This window comes from Eumetopias jubatus, unplaced genomic scaffold (genome assembly GCF_037043125.1).
Source record: "Eumetopias jubatus isolate StellerSeaLion01/CBP00866 unplaced genomic scaffold, mEumJub1_p1.0 scaffold_5, whole genome shotgun sequence".
NCBI lineage: Eukaryota > Metazoa > Chordata > Mammalia > Carnivora > Otariidae > Eumetopias > Eumetopias jubatus.
This window is the reverse complement of record NW_028274811.1, coordinates 140,696,788-140,718,726: the sequence shown is the minus strand read 5'-3', so window position 1 is coordinate 140,718,726 and position 21,939 is coordinate 140,696,788. Positions and strand designations below refer to the sequence as shown.

Here is a 21,939-nt window from a genome sequence, read left to right as displayed (position 1 = left end):
GAAAAAAGATAAATATGCCAGTAGGAAGGAGAAGCAAAGGCAAAGAACAGAAGAAACAGGGAAAGGGTACACAGAATAAAAATTTTTTCATGGAGGGAAACAGAGGGTAGGAGAGATGGCAGTGGAAAAGAAAGTGAGGAAGAGTCAGGAAGACAAACCTGCCGACAGAGAAACGGGGAAGGGAAAGGAAAGGAGGGGTGGCAGAGTGAAGGGCATCATCAGCGGGATGATGGTTTTGGTCACCCCTGCCCATTCCCCAGATCTGGACCTGGCTCCTCATGTAGCCTGGAGCCGTGAGAGAAACCAGACAGACCCTTCTTTCAGGGATCCATGTGAAACTCGTACCAAAACCTGGTGAGGACTGTGGCTTCTCATGATCCCTGTCATGGATTTAGAAGTCAGAGTTGAGGGGTGCCTGAGAGGCTCAGTCGGTTAAAGTGTCCAACTCTTGATTTCAGCTCAGGTCATGATTTCAGGGTCATGAGATCGAGCCCTGCATCGGGCTCTGTGCTGAGTGTGGAGTCTGCTTAAGATTCTCTCTCTCTCTCTCTCTCTCTCTCTCTCTCTCTCTCTCTGCCTCTCCCTCTGCTCCTCCCACCCCCACCCAGCCAAATAAAAAAACTTAAAAAAGAAAATATAAAGTATAAGTCAGAGTTGAGAACATGAAGGAGGCATGACAACAAGGGCCTAATTAAGTTCCTTTCCAGAAGGAGTATGCTTTGAAGTCCTTAAGTATTAAGGGCCAATACAAGACATTCAAAGTTTAATAGCAGTCAAAATATACAACCCAAGTCCTTGTCATGAAGCGCGGGGTAAGACAGCAGGTGTCATAAGCAGTCAAGGCACGGTGCACCCGTGTCTCAGACCTTCACTTTTCTCCCCTGTATAGGAAACCCTTCTAGGTTCTCTCACACTCCCGTGGGAGGGAAAGGTGCAGTGTATCATTTTAACAGGCTACACCAACTGCGGCAGAAGCGAGAGAGAGAAAGGAAAGGAAAAGTGTGTGTTGGCCGGGGCGGGAGAGACATAGGAAGAAAGGAAAGGAGCACAGAGATGAGATAGGGTGGCCAGAGAGAGGAGACAGGGCCTGAAGACGGTGACAGTGGCTGCATCCTCTGGCCTAATGCTGTGAGAATCCAAGCAGCGTTCTTTGTGGTATGATCATGTCACCCCTGGCATCCCTCATTCACCTCAGAGGACCTAACGCCAGGTGGGGGGCCATGGAGAGTGATCTTCCTGGTCCCCCTCAATCAGCCTCCATGAAAACAAAACCTCAGTGGTCCATGGCTCTACCGCACCCCCCTCCCCAGGCGCCCTGGGGACACGGGTCCTACCTTTCATGTATAGAAAGCTGTGGAAGTAAGGCAGGGTGACACAGCTATACACAGAGTCCCTCCGGTAAGAAAGTTCATCGTCTGTATCAAACCTAGAATCAAAGTCCTCTTCGCTGTCTTCAAACTGGGCAAGAAGGAGAGAGCTAATGGTGAGCCAAACAGAAAAAGCAACAAAAATGCCCAGCATCTGTCAACATTAAAAAAAACCCCAAAACCTGGCAGAAGCAACAGGAGGATTCATACCATTTACAACACAGGGTGGTCATCAAAAGAATTACAAAATACCGACCTGTAAGGTCAAACGATCCATCGAATCGATACGATGCGAGACATACTTTAATCCAAAGGCTGTTCTAAAAACACTCTGCTGTTCAAGGGTATAATTTTAATCAAACCATACAAGAGTTAATTCCCTTTAAATTATAAGGATAAGAATACTTTCAAGCCTTAGAAAATCAAGAGGCTATTTAAGGCAGAGCCAATGGGAAAAAATAAAAGTCAACTATAAATAAACCCATATGCTAGAAAGAGCAGGTGTAAGCCATTAACGGGCGCAGAACCAGGTAGAACACGCTGGGGAGTGGACCTCGAAGCCACCCGAAGTCTAGACCTTTCTCCCGTGTGTCCTTGGCCGTTCTAGTTCTAATTTAGGGCGAGCTTTATTTCCCCACCTGCTGGGAGGCCATGACAGACACAGCTTGAGTTCCCATGTGCAATGCCAGTTTTCTTAGGCGATTCTGGGCTCTGTGTTCAACCTACAGCAAGCACATCAAAGCTCCATCTACTAATGCGATTGCTTTTGGCCAGGGAAAGGGCTTGAGGATCATCCCCACGAGCCCGACTCTGAAACCTGGGCTCCCCCGGGGCGCGGATCACAGACCAGGTCCACCCTCGCACCCCACCCCCCAGGCCCCCGCGGGCCATACTCACGGAGGACTGCGCCCCTTCCGAGCTGAAGCGGTACGCGCCCGAGCTGTTGTAGGTCCCCACGGAGCAGCGGTAGTCCGGGGACCACTGGCTGCCGTACGAGTTGGAGAAGGTCACGCTGCTGCCCGAGGTGATGGCGCCGTCCTCATAGTCGTCCTGGTCGTAGTCGTAGTCGCCGTCCGGGGAGGGGAGGAGGCCGCCGCCGCCGCCCTGGGGCATGCAGTAGGCGGGCTCCCCGTTGGACGAGCCGTGCTCCGACGGGGCGAGCAGCACCGTGCTGTCTGCGCTGGGGCTTGTGGGCACCACCGTGTCGTTCATGTAGGGGTCCTCCTCCGACGACTCGTCGCTCGTGCGGATGCCGCTAGTTCGCTGGTCCGAGTGGCCGTGCTCGCTGGGGTTGGGCGAATCCTTGAAGGCGTCGTCGTCGGCCTCGAAGCCCTCGTCCACCTCCTCCTCCGGGTAGGGCTGGCTGAAGTTGAAGCTGGGCCTCTCGGCGCCCGCGCCCTCCGCCGGCCCCCCGAGCTCGGCTGAGAACTCGCTGCCCACCGACAGGGAGCGCTCGATGTTGCGGACGCACTCGTCGATCTCGTCGAAGTTGAGCGACTCCAGGAACTCCTGCGCCGCTCGGCACGCTTCGTCCTCCAGCCGCCTGAGCTCCTCGTCCCGCAGCTGCTGCAGCTTCTGCAGCGACGCCTCGGTCAGGGACAGCTCCTGCCGCTCCTTCATGCGCTGCAGGTCCTCGATCTCTTTCTCCAGGCGCAGGATCTCCTCCACCTGCTTGTTTTCTTTCTGCTTCTCCAGGTCACAGTGCAGTCCCGCTTCCCTCGTACTCTTCTTCTGCAAGGCTTCCTGCTCTTGCTGCTTCCGGGCGGCTTCCTCCTGGGCAGAAGAGGAAGGAAGAGGTCAAGGGTCACTCCAACCAGTACCAGCATCGCTCCTTCTTTGCAATAAAGAACCATGAGGAGCTGTGCTTTCTTTCTATGGGCTGAACTGTGTGCCCCCCGCCTCCTCCAAATGGACGATGTTGAAGCCCTAATCCCCCCCTACCAAAGAATGTGTATTTGGAGACAGGGCTCTTAAAGAAGTGATTAAGTGAGAATAAGGCCATGAGGTGGGCTGTAACCCCATCTGACCGGTCCTTACAGATGGAGATCGGGACACACACACACAGAACCAGGGATGCATGCACACAAATGCAAGCCCACCTTCGATGAGAAGGTGGCCACGTGCAAGGTAAGGAGAGAGGCCTCGGCAGAAAGCAAACCTGCTGACCCCTTCATCCTGGGGGGGTGTAGCCTCCAGAATTGTGAAATAACAATTTAACCCACGCAGGCTGTGGTACTTTGTTATGGCAGTACTAGCCAACAAATACACAGGTTACGGGGGTTTAGAGAAATGATGCTTAAAACCTTAGACATTCACAAAGTTTTACTCAGTTGTAGCGGGTTGCGCATCATCAGCATCTCCTTTAAAATTCTTCTTCTTGTATCTTTATACTTTATTTTCATTTTGAATCCTTACATCAAAGTGTTTGAGGTGGGAAGGAAAGGGGCAGATAAGATGGCACGCGGTCAACAGCATTCTTTACCTGTTGGGCGCGGAGCTCAGCTTCTCTTCGTGCCCTCTCTCTTTCTCTAAAAACGTAAAGGAAAAAGATGGTGAAAATAACCAAAAGCAATGAAAAGAAAAAAATCCCAGAAGCACATTTCTGAGAGAGCGCTACCTTTTTAAAAGATAACTTCGCTAAAGACAATTTAAAAAGGATGAAGGATGGACCCTCTTCCTCTGGTCAGTTGGCTCATTCTGTGCATGAATAAAAATGCACAGAACTCGGTCTTCAAGGCTGCCAAGGAATTTTATAGCCAAGCCACCAGGAGGTAATGTTTCAAATAGAAGGTTCTGCAGCATCCACTGGGAATTCTTGCTGCAAGAATGGATATTGACCTTAAAAAACTTTCAAAAGGTGCCCTTCTGCTTCGTCCGAGCAAGAAAGCTAGTGGATACCTCTCCTCTTCGTCCCGTTTCCTCTTCTCTTCCTCCTCCCGCTTCTCCGCCAGCAGGCGTCTGTAAATTCGCCGAGCAATCTGACCTCGGAGTCGCTTCTGGAAAACTATGGCTGCTTTCTTCAGGTGCAAAAATCTCCTCCTCAGAAGGAATGCTCTGTAATTCTTCTGTATGATCACTACACAATACAGGACCTTTCTGTATTGCTTTCTGAAAATGGAAAACAAAACAGCACAACAGAATAGCTGTTGAGGTAATGAGGCTCCGAGCTCTTCAAATGAGTTTACATTAGTGCTACAAGACAAAAGAAGAGGGCCGAGTTCTGAACGTCTCATTACAGGGACGGGAGCGAACAGGAGGCGGCCCCTTTGGACAAAACAAAACGGAAGGAAAACAAAAGAGTAACAACAAACAAAACTAAAGCAAGAACCTTATCATTATCTTCGCTAAATAAGCCCATAACCCCTAATGCTGACTTTGAAGAGTCCTGGGAGAGGTTGGATTGTAAACAGCTCCAAATAAGATTTGATGTAGTCTCCCGTTCTCATGAGGGGGAAAGAAAAAGGCCACAGCAGGATGGTCTTCAGAAAATGGAACGGCGTGGGGTTTCAGAGCAGTCAGGTCCGCAGAGATGGACAGAACTCTAGCGCACAAGGCAAGAAGCTGCCTCACTGGGCAAACACGGGAGAGGGGAGGTCTCTGTGGACCCGACGGGCCAACAGCCAAGTCAACAGCCAGGCTGCCCGGCTTCAATACGTGACACAGAGGAACTGGGTAAACAACTTAAATAACTCGGCACTGTCCCCCCTCCTGTCATTGCTCTAACGGAGACAGGAGGCCCCTTGCCTGTGTTCACCCAGGTCAAGCCACCTGGGAGCGCTACCCTGAGACTCCCCATAGCCTGGTCCCGACCTCCATCCTCCGTCCAGGTCTGTCGTAAGTAAAAGCAAACAAGGGCTACCCCGCCTGGTGACACATACAGGGGGCGGCCTCCCCTTACCACTTTATACTTTACAGCTTCTCCCCTCCGTGTGCTTCTTACCGTGCCACGTAGCCCAAGACGTGGGCCCGGATCACCATGGCCGCCCTCGTAACTTCCTCTTCCCGCTGCTTCTCCAGTTTCTGCTCCAGGGATTCTCGAAGGAAGACCTGGCCGAGGGAAAGGGACGCATCAGAAGCAAAGAACATGGCTGGTAAAAGGAGGTTCTCTCTGAGTCAGAGATATCTTTTGGAAGTCAGGCTTTCTTTCCTCTCTCTCCGTAAATTTGCTCCAAACACACAGCCATGTGTTCTAGAACAGTGCTTCTCCACCTCCCTGTGGCGAAGGGCTGCTTTGTTTTTTTTAACTTTCCATCTGTCATGTACTAAGACATTTGAAAAACAGAGCAAAAATATATTCCTAGAAAGAAAAAGCAAAGAAAATAAAAGTCCCCCCCCACCGTTTTTTTTGGTTATTAGATCCAAGAGGCACAGAGGACTATGAAGTCGCCATCAAAGTTCACATTCACTTAAGTGGGACAAATAGTTCATGGACCAGCACCAGTCCCACATGAAGCGTAAGTCACAAGAAACACAGAGAGACGCTCTATGTTACAAAAGGAAAGAAGGAAAGGGAGGGAGGGGAAAAAAAAAAACCCAAGAACTTTGCAAAATGTTACCTTACTAGCACATGGAAACTCTCTCTGCATGACTGTTAAGTGATTACGATCACGGTATCTTGGCTTCAAAAACTTTAATGCACATTTAAAAATTGACATTAAGACTGTAATTCTGAGGGCGCCTGGGTGGCTCAGTTGGTTAAGCATCTGCTTTTGGCTCAGGTCATGATCCCAGGGTTCTAGGATCGAGTCCCACAGTGGTCTCCCTGCTCAGCGCGGAGTCCGCTTCTCCCTCTCCCCCCCTGCCCCCCCCGCTCATGCTCTCTCTAATAAATAAAATCTTAAAAAAAAAAAAATGTAATTCTGAAAACGGAGTTTGAAATTAGAATTGAACCATTTCCGCTCCATCTCCGTTTGACCCTCACAAGAATACCAGAATTGGGACAAAACAGATCATAGCTATTTGCTGGCCTATTTCTGGGAACAGGCACCTCAATCCTATGCTTATTAAATAAGGGGTATATCTGCTAACTGGCACTCTGTATCAGAATTCCCAGTATTTAAAAAGATGTGAAAACATTAAGACCCTCCCTTAATCAAGGTAGCTTTAAATTTTATAATTTCAGATTTACTGCCTGCATAAGAAATTCTGAACTATTTCCTAGAAGAACTAGTGCCAAATATTTTTATGCTTTTCTATGAACGGTCAGCCTGGAAGCATTTTGGTGGTGGTGGGCGGGAGGCTAAATGACACTCTCTCTCACTCATGATGTTTTGATTTATGCTCCTGTGAGTCATTCTGGCCTATAATGATGCATTATGTTTTCTTAAAAGCACATTTTCCCAGACGCTCTGCTCTGCCTCTTCCAAGACATTTGGGCAAAAAAAGAAAAGCAAATAAAGAATCCTACCACCATGTGACTCACAGAAGCTTTACCTACTCCTGCTCCGGGTTCCCGAGCACTTGCAAAACTCTACCACAAATAATTCTCCTAGAAAAGTTTTCATACAACTCTCTTCCTATAATTGCAATTATATGCTCTACTGATGCATGAAGAGACTGCATCTTTGGCCAAAAAAAAAAAAAAAAAAAAAGTAAAGGACAGAAGCTACAAGTATAAAGCTTCTTTATTTGATAAAATGTTTTCAGAAATATGAATCTCTGAAGCAGTTTTCATCAAGACTAGACTTTCAAGAAGTATTTAAACTTCTTTGGGACTTTTTTCCAGCATTAAAGATCTTATTCTAATGCTGTTGCTCTGGGGAGTATTTAAAAGTACAGAAGTCAAATCTTGGTGAAGCATGATAGTGGCGGGGCTACAATGAAACAAAATGCCAGTTCTAATAAGCAATATATTTATTCCATGATCAAACAGAAAGCTTTACGAAGGGAAGAGTGTCTTTCACCTCCCTGAAAGTCTACAGAATGTCTTGGTTTGAATCAGAATCAGAGAAATACCTGCTTTAGTGTCAAGTTTCACGCCCATCCCAAAGAGCTCTCTGCTCCACCTAGCACGTTTACTTCCCCATCTTTCTCTAGATGCTCTTCCACTAACCCAAAGGGCAAACAAATAGAGCAGAACACTTTTGGAGGCCCGACTCAGCTTAAGAACATCCACCCTGAATTTATGCAAGGACACAGAAAGCCACGTCCGTTCTCCCAGCCCGGACGCGGCCGAGATGGAGCCAGCGCGACCCAGCTTCTGTGGGTGGAAGTGCTGCCCTCAGCAGGTGCCACCAAGTGGCTCAGGAAAGGGCAGTGCCCACTCAAGGGACTGCCCTGCTGAACTCGACTCAACATACAGTACGAACAATTTCATCTGGCTTTTTTTCATCCTTACCCTAATAGTTCAAGAGCCCAAGGATTATTGTAGTAAAGCGTCTTTATAAAAAAATATCTCTTGCCGACTTTATTGCCATAGAACAGAGGGGAAGAAAGGTCTGGCAACAGAGTCTAGCTGGTCAGAAAAATGAAATGTGTCAGAGTCACAAGGCAGCGGGAAGAGACCAAACCAGGTCACCCTCAACTCAACCTCACAGCAGGGACACACAGGGGAATGTTCTGGATGGGCTGTTCACCGGAGGTTCAGGCAGGACCCTCACCTGATCGCCCAGCAGATACGAATTCTTGCCTCCCAAGTACTAAATGTGTTTTTACGTGAGCCAACTAATTTAGACCTGGTGCCGTGTTCAATTTGCCGACTACAACACTGTCCACGTTTCCCTCCGTCACGTGTGATGGGACTTTCTTTACCAGAAGATCCAGATGTTCATTAGATTTCAAGGCTTTACATACAAAGACCTTCTGGCAGCCACACTGACCAAAACACACACTGATGTCTAATCAAGTCAAACAGCGGTCAAGGCCAAAGCTATTTAGTGGACACGAGTCAAATGCCCTGATGTTTACGTTTTCTTCCCAATGTTCCTGTGAACCATCGAGTTTCCACCCTACTTCCACCTCCAGCTGGTCACCAGTTAAAGTTTAACTCCTCTTTAAAGATGTCCTCATCCTGAAAGCTCCCCTGAGCATTTCAATCCACAGTGAGGTCTCTCCCGGAGAAGCGGTGTCTTTATTCCTAGAGGAGATGACGCTGTATGATTGATCGGTGGCACGCGGACGTCTTCTCTCCCAGGAACATAGTGACCTGAAGGGCAACGTCATTCTGTCTCTGTGTCCCCTGTGCTATCCCTGGTTCCAGGCCTTGCCTGGGCCTCATTTCCACAATGTAACTGTAGCTGTACGTGAAGTTGGACTGGTTCTTGAGAGCTCAGAGAAGAGACCTGTGTTGTCTGAGACATCACGATCTTTGCTGTTATTCCACCGTATAAGGCAGCGGGATAGGGGGAGGGTAGCCGTTGATAGAGAATGCAGTAGCTTTTTGATTAAAAAGTCAGAGCAGGTGATACTGTGTTGTCAAGAGCTCCATTTGAACCGTCTTTAGAAAGTTTCCCCTGGGGGACTACAGGTGATACCCTCGTTCCATCCCTTACGGTTTTCTAGCGCTTACCAGACACGGACTGAGCTCCTACCCTGTGCACTGTGTAGAAGCTGAACAATTAACTCTATGCTCCCTCCTGGGTGATTGTAGAGAAGTCACCAGGTAACACCAAGACGGCACGAGACCATGCTGAGTGTCACAACGGAACTGATGTAGATGGCAGAAGAGGAGGCCTGACTCAGTTTGGGGGTGTATTTTTCGTGCAGGGTGCAATGGAGAATGTCAAAAAGGATTCCTGTCCAAGTCCATGTCTCAGCCAAGACTGGAAGGATGAGTTAGATAAATACGGGGTGGCAGTGGGGGCCAGAGGGAGGAGAATTCAAGACCTCTAAGTCTCTGAGGACACATCCTGAGGTGAACCCCCAGTGAGTTACACCCTGGTTTAATCCTGCAAGTGTGGGTGGAAACGGACTTCCTTCTAGCAAACGGAATGTGGAAGAGTGATGGGTTGTCACTTCTGTGAATACATGAATTATAAGGACTCCGGCTGAGCTCTCCTGCCAGCCTTGCAGAAGGGAGCTGCCATGTTGTGGGATGGATCACGTGGTAAGAAACTGCTGGGGCCTCCAGGAGCTCAGAGCGGTCCTGGGTGGCAGCCAGCAAGGAAACAGGGACCTCAGTCCTATAACTGCGAAGAACCAGATGCTGGCACCACATAAGCTTGGAAGAGGACCCCGAGCTCCAGAAGGGAATGCAGCCCCAGCTGACATTCTGACTGCAGCTTGGGCGACGCCGACAGAGGCCCTAGTTAAGCCATGCCTGGAGCCCTGACCCACAATACCGTGAGGGAATTAAAACATGTGCTGTTAAAGCAACTACGTTAGTGGTAGCTTGTTACATAGCAACAGATAACTAATCAATACCTCTGCATGCCATCACAACCCTGTTGGATGTTTGTATCCTAAATCCCTGCCAGGGTGAAATTGCTGAGGAGTAGAAGAGCATGGGCCGCCTGGGTGGTTCAGTCGGTTGAGCTTCTGACTCTTGATTTCAGCTCCGGTTGTGATCTCAGGGTCGTGTGATCAAGATCGAGCCCCAAGCTCAGTGCAGAATCTGCTTGAGATTCTCTCTCCATCTCTCTTTCTGCCCCTCCCCCCAACTCTCTTACTCTCTAAAATAAACAAATAAATCTTAAAAACAAAACTTAAGAGTGAAGAGTATGTCCCTTATACGCTTTCCCTTGCTGAGTGTCCCCACGTGGAATACCTCCATACTCGTCACTGATGTGATGATGGACAGAATGTTTGTGTCCTCTCCATCTCCCAGTGTGATGGGATTTGGACGAGGGACCTCTAGGAAGTAATTCGGTTTGGATGATGTCAGGAGGGGCGGGGGGAGGGCCATGATGGGATTAGTGCCCTCTAAGAAGAGGGAGAGAAGCCCGAGCTCACTCTCCATCGCCCGAGGACCCTGCTGCTCTCGGACTTCCAGCCTCCAGAACTGTGAGAAATAAATGTCTGTTCTTCAAGGCACCCAGTCGGTGGTATTTTGTTATAGCAGCCCAAATGAACTAAGACAGTCAACCATTCTCCTTTCTACTCACCCCCCACTTTTTTTTTTTTTTTTTTTTTTTTTGAGAGCCCGTGAGAGATAACACCCCGGAGTGGGGAGGGGCAGCGAGAGAGGGAGAGAGAGTCTTAAGCAGACTCCACAATCAGGGCTGGGCCCAACACGGGGCTCGATCACGACCCTGAGATCATGACCTGAGCGGAAATCAAGAGTTGAATGCTCAACTGAGCCACCCAGGCGCCCCCTTTTCCTTTTAGAGAAATAAATTCTTTGGTTAAAAACAATGTAATATGAGTGGAAGCTTTAAGATATTTTTCGGATGCTGCACTGCTACTCAGAGGGCCAGGAGGATGAAGCATGAGGACCGCCTCTTACGTTCGAGTACATCCAAACACTCAATGGTCAAGCCCCCCCCGCAGCTGCCTGCATTTCTGTGCCGAGTCACATTTCTGTCTTTCCTGGGCGATGAGGCCCGGGAGCGGAGGGAAGAAACAAGAGTGAACAGCAAATGAGTATTTCAGCAGCTCCCTGCTACAAGCAGAAGAGGTCACACAACCAATTTTATGGCTAATTTTTGCTCTTGAGGCTAAACTGTCTGCCCCTCAGCTCCTGTCTGGAATAAAACAGATACAGGCCTCATCTCCACCACACCAGCATGTTCCCAAAATGACCTTCACTTGCTTTTCCAGACTGGATTTTGGTCAACCTACGAGATCCTGGACTACTGGCCGGTCTCTGGCACAACAGGTCCTGTGGGGAAGGGAGAGCATTCAGCATCCGGATTACGAACAGTTAGAAAGGTCTGGGCTCTCACCTCTCTGAAGCCAGAGGCTGCCCAGCACTTCACGGCACTGAACTGCTCATCAGCCCAAATGTGCTGACTGCCCGCAGGAACGCGCGCACACGTATGCACACAGTCTGGGTCTGAGGTTTCAGAAAACAGAGCTCCTGACAAGTCAAGGACTTCAGATAAAATATTAACTGTCTGGAGGACAAAAGACTATGGTAGGCATGGCACCATATTGTCCCCCAAGTTCAAAAATAATTTGTTAGCAACTGCACAGGATACCTGCCCTAACATCTCCCAGGAGTTCGATGGGATGAACGTTCTTTCTTTTTTTTTTTCTTTTAAAGATTTTATTTATTTATTTGCGAGAAAGAGAGAACGAGTGGGTGAGGAGGGGCAGAGGGAGAGGGAGAAGCGGGGAGCCCGATGCGGGACTCGATCCCAGGACGCTGGGATCGTGACCTGAGCCGAAGGCAGACGCTTCACCGGCTGAGCCACCCAGGCGCCCCACAGGATGAAGGTTCTTTCTCTGTAACTTTACCTTGGTCTTGCCCAGCTGCCACTGGCTGTTGGAGGAGTCATAGAGCTGCAGCAGGGCCGTGCACTTCCCCCGGATGTCCTCGGGCACAGCCGCGTTCCGCATCAGCACTTTATACCTGCCGCATAAAGACGTCACCCGCGTCACCTTTTGCTATGAACCCTCTTTTTCCCAGTGCCTCCGAAAAGAAAGAGATCTATTCAGCCTGGCCTTGCCTTTTGTAGAAATCCTGAAAGGGTCTCCGGACTGCATACCCCGCCTTCCGGATCCTCACCGTCTCCAGCATCCCCGAGTATCGCAGCTGGTTTAGCACAACCGCCTGGTCAAACTGGTCTGGCATCTAGAACATGCGAAATGGTGAGAAGATAAAGTGAACGAGACAATCCCCTCATTCTCTCTGTCTCACACACACACGGAACCCAGACAAAAATACAGAAGAGAAAGCAAACCCCACCCCCAGGGACCCATCACTTGGCTTCAACAACCATCAACCTGTGAATCCAGCACCATCCAGGAGCCCTTACTCCCTGCCCTTAAATTTTTCTGAAGTCCCAGATGTCACATCACCTCATTCGTAAATACGATCAATACCATTTCTCAATATAACCACACCACCATTATCATGTTTTAAAAGATACCAATAAATCTCTGGTATTAATGTCCATGTTCAAATTTCTGACTGTTTTAATGATCACAAACATAACTACCATTTTAAATACTGTTTTTCAAAGAACCTAGAAAGTGTCATCCGATGTCACTTTATTTACTTTTTGAACTTCCATTTCAAGGAACTGAAAGGCATGTTTCTAGCCACAGAATAGAGTGCCCCAGTGAGGGATGGAGGGAGGGGTGGGTGCGGCTAGGGTGGGGGGTGGGGAATGGGGAGTGGGGAGAGAGAAAGCAGACCAGTGGAGAAAAGACAGAATTTTAGTTTTCTCAATATCTAGTCAAATCTCCATGTATCGAGAGCTCTACAAGATGATCCCTAAGTAAATGAATCCAAACCAAAGACAGACAAAAAAAAAAAAAAATCAACCCAAAACTTCATGTCCTGAAATGTATTCTCTTATCCACTCCATTACCAAACAAACTAGCATTGTTGACAGGACAATGGTCTTTCAGGGGAAAGCCCAAAAAGTAGGCCATTTCCCACTTGCAGCTTTTTGGGCAATGATTTGTTTTTCAATTCAAACAGCCATTCCCTTGAACTAATTTGTATTTTATCCTACACAACTGTAAATAAAATGACTGAAAAGGGGTGCGAGAGGATGGAAGTACACTGTTAAAAAGTGCAAGGAGAAAAAAAAAAAGAAAAAGAGTGGCTTAAATTTGCAGTCCTTATAAACGTGGTCATTAACACAAATTTAGGCTTAAAGCCATGTTCTCCCGCAGGCTTCCCAAACTAGCAAAGAATAAATTTGAAGAATGCTCTGTAAATCTCCCCTACAGCTTTTGATGGAATAGCCTGCTATTATCTACAGCAGGCTGACTTCTCTTATATTTAATTTAATTCCTTCTACAAACAATGTGGTCAACTTGTCTTTACTCAGCAGTATTCTACCCGAGTACAGCCAAAAAATTAGGGCAAACGTCCAAAAAACTGTGGCTCCCTGGTTTTTAGTCTTGATTATTTAAATATCCCTGAAAAAGGAAGAAAAACATAAAAATATGAAAAGTCACCCTCAGTTACTCTTATGCCTTATCTTTGTGTTCTAAAAAAATGGAGAGAGGCAAGAGTTCTAGAGGTATTTGGTTAACATGCTTCCGTTATATTATCTGGGAATATAATCTGAGCCGCAGCCATCCACAAAGACTAGCATAGAGCTAACGTAAAACAAACACAGAATAAAGCATCAGGCTTACCCAACTTTGTTAAATTCGTAATCAGACACCTACTAATTTAGTATTCAATCACGGGATGCTCAGACTTTTCTCAATCTCTCCCCTTCCCGGACCCACACTGTTTTTCCCTGCATCTTTTCTTCCAATCCCTTATTTAACAATGTCCCCACGATTCCTTCGTTTGGCACCAGTTCCTAGAATGTCCTAAAAAAATATTACAAAAGGGATGCCCCCATCCAAAAAAGTTCAGCCACACTCACCATCTTCAGCCTCTCCGAGGAACATTCCACCTTCGGCTTGGCTCTCAGGCCAAAATTCATATGGAAAATGCCTGCCACACTGACCTTTCTGGCACAGCTAAAGACACTGAACAATAATGAACACCATTCCTGTGCTTTAAAAAGTGCTCGGTCGCCATGACAACCCCTTCCACTCTCGGGCTAATTAGTGTGGTGTGGCTGCAGGATTTCATACAGCCCAGGGAGGGAGGCAGGGAGGCAGGGGGCCACCAGGAGCCGCCGCTCTTTCCAGGCTCACGGTGCAATTGTGTAGTAATTTAACCAGGAAGGGGGATCTCTAGGCAGACTGTTGCCACGGGCAACCCACACAGCAATCAGATTGGGCGGGGGGGGGGGGGGGGGGGGCGGCAGCGCAGTAAGCCTGTATTTCCATCCGTGCTTCTCTTTTTAGTTTCAACTTCCTTCTCTGGTGAATTTAATGTTCAATGATGACCCAGCTGGGGGCGGGACCCGTCACAACTTGAGGCATTTTCCTTCCCAAACTTCACCGGCGCACACTGGTCTTCACCAGGAACTAGTTTTCCAGAGCTGGAGTTTGCTCTGACAAGAGACCATCTGACATTTTGATGGCAGCAAAAAACATGGACTTTGGAAGTAACGGCTATAAACCAGGGCTTTAAATACCTACTATGTGCAAGGATTCATGGTTCATGCTCAAGGAAGACTAAAAAAAAGAGTGGGGCTAGATTTTTTTTTTTCTTCCTTTAATCAACAACCCCCACCAGGGCACTGCATTTGTTACAACTGATGAATCATCACAGCCTAGAGTCCACAGTTTACAGGGCTCCGAGGTCTTGCGCATTCGAAGGGTTTTGATGGATAATGACACACATCGACCATTAGAGGATCATGCAGAGTAGTTTCACTGCCCTAAAATTCCTCTGGGCTCCGCCTACTCATTTCTACCTCCCCCAACCCCTGGCAAGCACTAATCTTTCCATGGTTTCCTTAATTGTTTTATTAACACTTAATTTTTTATTTATTTTTTAAAGATTTTTTAATTTATTTATTAGAGAGAGAACAAGAGCAGGGGGAAGGGTAGAGGGAGAAGCAGACTCCCCGCTGAGACATTTAATTTTTTAAAAAGCAGTTTAAGGTTCACAGCTACATTAAGAGGAAGGTGCAGAGATTTCCCTTAGGCCCCTGTCCAGCATGCGTAGCCTCACAGGGGCTGCATTCTGTCTCCTAGGACCCTTCAACTTAGAAGGGTGGCAGGTATACCAACCAATCCTCATTCCTTACGCAGCAGAAAGCCAAATATAAAACCGTATCAAACATTAAAATTACGCTCCTTAGGAATTCAGAAGAAAGCAAAGTATGAGGAGGTATGGGGGACACAATTTGAACCCAGGTCTGACCCAGAGTCTGGGCTCTAACAACTTCTATTCATTGCTGCAGGGGAAGGGGCGTATCACAGAGAACGCAGCACAAACAATAGCTAAGAGGCAGAACAAGAACCTGGGTGTCCAGTTGTTAGTGTGGGACACAGAGGCGGGGTGCAGTGGACCTGGGCGGCTGTGCTTCCTGCATCCCAACTTTGATGGCAATTGTTTTCAAGATAAGGAGCCAACAGAGGCTTAGAGTAAGAGATGAATGCGGTCAGATCTGAGGTGTACAAGGATCACTTTGTTGGGAGCGTCAAAACTGGAAACAAGACCAGAAGAACGGCCAGGGATATTTTGATATCAGGCACATCACGAAATATCATGCAGCCATTAAAAACGAGACCAAGTGAAAGATGCACTAGTAGACTCTCAGGCCTTTGGTAAGCTGAGAAAAGATGCAGGAAAGTATGTATAACAATCTCATTTTTGTAAAACAATGACCTCACCAAAAAACCCCAAAGGAACAAAAATACCCCCCAAAAGAACAACAAAAAATCAACCCTGCCCTATTTATTGTATGTGCGTGAATACACAGGCATGCATCGTCTTATCACGCTTCATAGATACTGTGCTTTTCACAAACTGAAGGTTTGTGGCAAAGCTGTGTCAAGTCTGTCGGCACCATTTTCCCAACAGCATTTGCTCACTTTGTCTCTGTGTCACGTTTTGGTAATTCTTGCAAAATTTCCAACTTTTTCATTGTGATCAGTGATTATGACTTGCTGTAAGCTCAGATGGTGCTGAGCATTTTTAAATTAAGATATGCACACCTTTTTTAAGACATAATGCTACTGCACACTTACTAGACTCCAGAATAATATAAATATAATGTTATATGCACTGGGAAACTAAAACATTCATCTGGCTTGCTTTTTGTGATATTCACTTTATTGCAGTGGTCTGCAACCAAACCCACAGTATCTCTGAGGTATTTCTGTCTAAATCTAGATACGGATGTGCAGAGAAGCACAGGAAGACTCAGGTTTAGTCCTTATTGGGATTGGAGGCGCTGTTATGGACGGTGGGAAAAGTCGCTAAGAAAAAAGGGAATGAAAAAATTAGGCTGCACTGAACGAAGGAGATAATCACGTATATACAATATGACTATTTTTCTACATGGCTACATGTCTTTGAAAATGTTTAATAAATAACATTTTTTTACAAGGTAAAAAAAACCCAGATATCGAGTGGATTCTAGAGGTCCTGCATGGAATAGAGTGAAAAAGGGAAAGAGAAGCAAGAAGACCAAGTGTGAAGCTACTGGAAGAATACTTTAAAGTAGAAACAACCTAAATGTCCACCAACAGATGAATGCATGTGGGTGCCTGGCTGGTTCAGTTGGTAGAGCGTGCGACTCTTGATCTCGGGGTCATGAATTTGAGCCCCACATTGGGTGCAGATTACTTTAAAAAAATGAAAACAAAACAAAAACCCCATAGTTTATCTATTCACACAACGGAGTATTATTTGGTCCTAAAAAGGAATGAAGCACTAATACACACTATGTGAACCCTTAGAACATTTTACTAAGTGAAAGAAGCCCGTCACAAAAAAAAAATCACGTGCTTATTATAGGATTCCATCCATATGAAATGTCCAGAAAGGGAACTCTGCAGACACAGAGTCGTGGCCGCCTAGGGCTGGTGGAAGCAGTGGGGGTAGGTATGTGTATGTGGGGGGGGGCGGAGGGGGGCAGGCCAACGGTAGGGGGTTTCTTTCTGAGCTGATGAAAAAGTTCTAAAACTGAGAGTGGTGATGGGTGCACTTTATGTGTGAACATACAAAAACCCGCCAAACTGTACAGTTCAAATGGGTCAATTGTATGGTATGTGAATTCTATCTAAATAAAGCCAGTTTTTTCAAGTATTTTAAAAGCCACACAAGACATGGAGGCATTTAAAATGGACAAGCAGTGGGGCGCCTGGGTGGCACAGTCAGTTAAGCGTCCCACTCTTGGTTTCGGGTCAGGTCTGATCTCAGGGTCGTGGGATCCAGACCTGGGTCAGGCTCTGCGCTCAGCGCAGCGTCTGCTTGAGATTCTCTCTCCCTCTTGCCCCTCCTGCACGTGCTCGCTCTAAAATAAATACAGAAACCTTAAAAAATAAATAAAAAATTAAAAAATAAAATGGACAAGCAGCAATGGATGTGAGGGAAAGTCTTCATCCTGGAGACAGGATTGAATGTATTTGTTTCAGGTAATTCAATTCTAAGAAAAAAAAATAATAATGAGGAAAACTATCTTCCCCTACCATCTTAAAAAGATTTCAGAATGCCTCGACAAAACAAATGACTGATAACAGAACATGCTAAGACCTCCCCCCCAAAATCCAGTTATGAGCAAGCCCTACCTTCTGCAGCTTCAAATCTAAATAAAAGGCAAGAGAAGTGCTGATAAACAGGGACCCAGGATAGGGGAGACGCTTCACACTCAGAGACAGAAACAAACGCATTTATGTATTAATGAATCTGATTACCCGGAACATTACCTAGCCTTTCATAATTTCATAAATATTGCATAAAGATATTAAGAAGGGTGTCAGCGAACTTGGAAATAGCCACCTGTCTACAGTACGAGGACATTCAGTCTGTGCTTACTGAAGAAAATAGAGCGAGTTCGTTATCGATGGACCCTCAAAGTTCTCGTGCTTCTCAGCATTTGAGGGAGATCTCGGAAACCAGGCAAGGAGCCCTGGGAACTCAGGAAGAGTGGGAATCTGGCTTGCCACGCAGAGGCCCACGGGGTTTGGTGGGCGGCCAGCCAGGACTTCAGGGAGAAGGGTGGGTGAGAAGGGCAGGTGATTCTATCTTGTAGATGAGGAAACTGGAAGTTCCTTCCATAGACTGAGCAACCTTCCAGGTTACAGCATGAAATGCCCGTTTCTGTTTGAACCCAACAAACAACTGGGTCCAAATCTGGCTCCAATCTGCTTAGAGTGCAATATGGGCAGCAAGCCGTGGGCCTGACAATACAGGTCCGCGGAGCAGAGAAAAACCAAACATGAGAGCTGAACATTTTACCGACAAGTGCCTTCCTTATTACTGCCCTTAGTAGCTTAATAGAAAAAAATTTTTAACTTTCTATCTTACAAGACTTAATCTCCTACCTCTTTGGTAGACTGTTTCTCAAAGTGAGTAGTATAACATTCTAAAATTAAAGGGTCCTATTTCTTCCTCATATTTTTAAATGGATCTTGACCTACTTTTCAATGTGAAATTCATTCACCTTTATTTACATACATATTAGGTCTGCAGCTGAGGGACTTATTTCATAGTCCATATTATGTTGGTTTAGTCCCTGGCATCCTAAGAAATCTAAAACAAGCTAATTATTTAGTAAAAGGAACCCTTACATGATTCTTTATTTTGGTAAGCAAATATTACGGAGTCGGGGAGAGGCGCTGCAACTAACATTAGAGAGGGGATTTAGTATCTTTGGTGTATTTGTATTTGCATTACCATTATCGGACATACCTTTACTCTATTCACCTTTAAACATAAACCTCACCTCTGATAACCCTTCTTCAACTACAGAAAATCAAAGATCCCAGAAAGGCTTATCCAAAGTCAATTATGTTACACTAATAAACTATCATTCCCAGCCCTGTAATGACTGAGAAAGTCTTACAATGGGACGCCTATCCTCACCTTACTAATTAACCCAAAAAATTAATTAAAAAAAAAAAAGACGCAAGGTCTCTCAATCTTTATTTGCTGTGTTTGCTACATCAAACTCTCAAAAGCAGTTAATAAATATTGAACAGAGGTTTATCGCGCTTTGAAGAGTTTTCAAAAGCATGGTTACTAAAGTGGCAATATAATTTTCCTGACCTTGAACAGGCACTAAACAAAAGCCCATTAAACTAGCGACAAAAGTTCTTTGTACTTACATCAGTCATTTCACTCCCGGGTTGTTAAACACTTTACACAGTTGTTGCTGCTTGCTAATTCTCCATTTCGAGCAAAGAGGCAACCCCCTGCCCCCTTCCAGGTGAGGAACGGGAAGCAACATGGTTACATTGACTGACAAAAGCTGTCATCAGTCCTGGAGGTCAGATTATAGAGCTGGAAATTTCTCCCTCACCAGGCACAGCCTTCACACGACACCCCTCCCAGCCAAGGGCGGTCACCAACCCTGAGGAGAAAATGCTCAACTATTACTGCTGGAAGCTGCTGTGTTCACCTCAGAGCCACGCACACCCCACCTACCCGACTGTTGGAACAGATCTCACACACACACACACGCACGCACGCACGCACGCGCGCGCACAGAATCTTTCTGAGGTGCTGCTTTAGTCATGCTATGCCCCTGCTCACAACTCCCAGCACACACCAAACCAAGACAAAGGCTTCAATCTCACGTCCCAGGCCCCGCACTATGGCTCCAGCCAGCCTTCCAGTCAACACACAGCTAAGTAAACCCTACATTTTATTCAAGTTCTAGAGAACCCTAGCTGTTTCTGGACTAAAGCCGTCACTTCCTGTCTTCCTCAGCTGGAGCTAGCCTCACCACCCGGATGTTCCTCCCGTTGTCTCTAACTGGTGAGTTTCATGGATCTTTTAGGGGTCCCTCAAACATACCCTCCTCAATACATAAACCTGTTCCTGAGGCATCTGACCGGCGCCATCTGTCACCTCCCCTTCACTTGGTAGCACACATGTACTTGCCTTAGGATGTGACCTTGACCATGCGTTTTCTCCTGGCATGTATATCCACATGTCCATTAGACATATCCATGTGAAGTCCCAGTAGATGAGACACCCTCAGGGGAGGGTCTAAATTTTATGAATTTGTCACTAAATTGCCTACCACTGGCCCCGACACACCAGATACATACACTCTTATACTATGGTGTTACATAAAAAAAAAAAAAAAAAAACTGTGGTTCTGTTTACAGCCTTTTCCAGTGTACTTATTTGGCAAGGACTTAGAAATGATATCAAAAGACAGTTCATCAAAGGAAAAATTGATTAACTTCTGTGTGTAAGATATTGTTAAGACAATGAAAAGACAAGCAATACACTGGGAAAAGATTTAAAAAATATTTATCTGAAAAAAATACTGTATCCAACATACAGAAGAACGCTTACTACTCAGCAATATGAAAACCACCACCCAATGTAAAAAGTAGGGAAAAGATCTGGACACATCATCAAAGAAGATTTAGAGATGGCTACTAAGCATATGGAAAGATAACTCAACGGCAGTTGTTTTAGGAAATTGCTAATTAAAACAATGATACCTCCACACCCATTAGAATGATTAAATCCAGAAAACTGAAAATACCCAATGATGGTGAAGATGTGGGGCAACAGGAATGCTAATTCACAGGTGGCTGGATGCAAAATGATACAGCCAATTTGGAAGACAGTTTCTCATAAAGCTAAACACAGTTTTATATGATCCAGCAAGCATGCTCTTAAGGATTTAGCCAACTGAACTGAACACACAAAAACCTGCAGGTGAATGTTCGTAACAGCTTTAGTCAGAACTGTCAAAATCCAGAAGCAATCAAGATGTCGTCCAATAGGTGAATGGCCGAAGAAACTGTGGTATAACATATAATGCAATATTATTCAGAGATTTTTAAAAGAGATATCAAGCTCCCCAAAACAGGGAGGGACCTTAAAGCATAGTGCTACAGGAAAACAGCCTGAAATGAGCATACGTGTCTACTACTTGATTCCAATTATACGGCATTCTGAATAGGGCAGAGCTATAGAGACAGTGTAGACAGCAGTGGTTCCCGGGGACTCAGGGGGGAGGGATGAATAGGTAAAGCACAGGGAGATTTTAGGTCGGTGGGGCTATTCTGTATGATACTGTAATGGTGGATACACCATATGATACATTTGCCCAGATTCGGAGAATTTTGGAGAATTTTAAAGCACAAGAGTGAACCTTGGAGGATCCCAGGAAGTAAGGTATATTGTCACAAAAGAATCTCAATGTATTACACAAAGGCGTGAAAACCACCTCACCGAAGGAGTGGGGGCAGGGCCGTCTTACGTACCTTTGGAAATGGGGTCTGTATGCAAGACTAGGGCAAAGGGGTATACGCATATATGCACTGTGCTGCAGCTGACAAGAGTTCTTCCCTGGCAAGGTTCACAATTCCACTACTACTGTACAATTAAGTAAGTGGATGGCGGATGGCGGGAGCCAGGTTTCTCACTGTTGTAGGGCGAATTTTGCAAGAAAACCTTAATAAAACAAATTCTACCCAACTAGATTTGATTTACTTTTATGAAAACAGGAGCAGAAAAACTCTGTTCTGGAGTTGGTGTAACTGGAACTCTTAAGGATGCCAGCCACAAGGTCCAAGCGGTCCTCAAAATGTGTTTCTAGAGAACATGCCCAAAACACAGCTCAATATCCCGTTCTTTTTCTTAACTACTTATAGGACATACGCAGAATGTGTTTCTATATGAAACGGTTCAGCTGCAAAATACAATGAAGTAACTTCTCAGTATGCAGTTTGGGGACGAATGTAAAAGAAATTGGGAAATAAAGGTAGTCTCATTTTTCCATTAAGTTATGGTTAAATGACAGAATAATGCATCCAAAGGTGTTTTTTGTTTTTTTTTTAAATCAGAAACAGAGAGAATGTATATGGCGAAAATCCCACAGCTCTCCTGGAGAAAACCACTCTGGCCAGTTTCCTGCGACTCCGTCTGGACATTCTATGCACGTACAAACACACGACTGTGTGTGCG

General features: G+C 46.1%; 1 protein-coding gene across 1 annotated transcript in view; it reads right to left on the bottom strand.

Annotated features, from left to right (window-relative positions):
• MYO10 (myosin X) overlaps positions 1-21,939 on the bottom strand; it is a 162,314-nt gene that overhangs the window by 25,356 nt on the left and 115,019 nt on the right. Inside the window, exons 20-26 of the mRNA XM_088023195.1 lie at positions 11,915-12,039; positions 11,703-11,817; positions 5,308-5,414; positions 4,266-4,475; positions 3,850-3,895; positions 2,265-3,140; positions 1,335-1,458 (exon numbers count right to left, since the gene is read on the bottom strand). Coding sequence (XP_087879321.1) covers positions 1,335-1,458; positions 2,265-3,140; positions 3,850-3,895; positions 4,266-4,475; positions 5,308-5,414; positions 11,703-11,817; positions 11,915-12,039 — 1,603 coding nt within the window. The remainder of the gene's footprint in view (positions 1-1,334; positions 1,459-2,264; positions 3,141-3,849; positions 3,896-4,265; positions 4,476-5,307; positions 5,415-11,702; positions 11,818-11,914; positions 12,040-21,939) is intronic.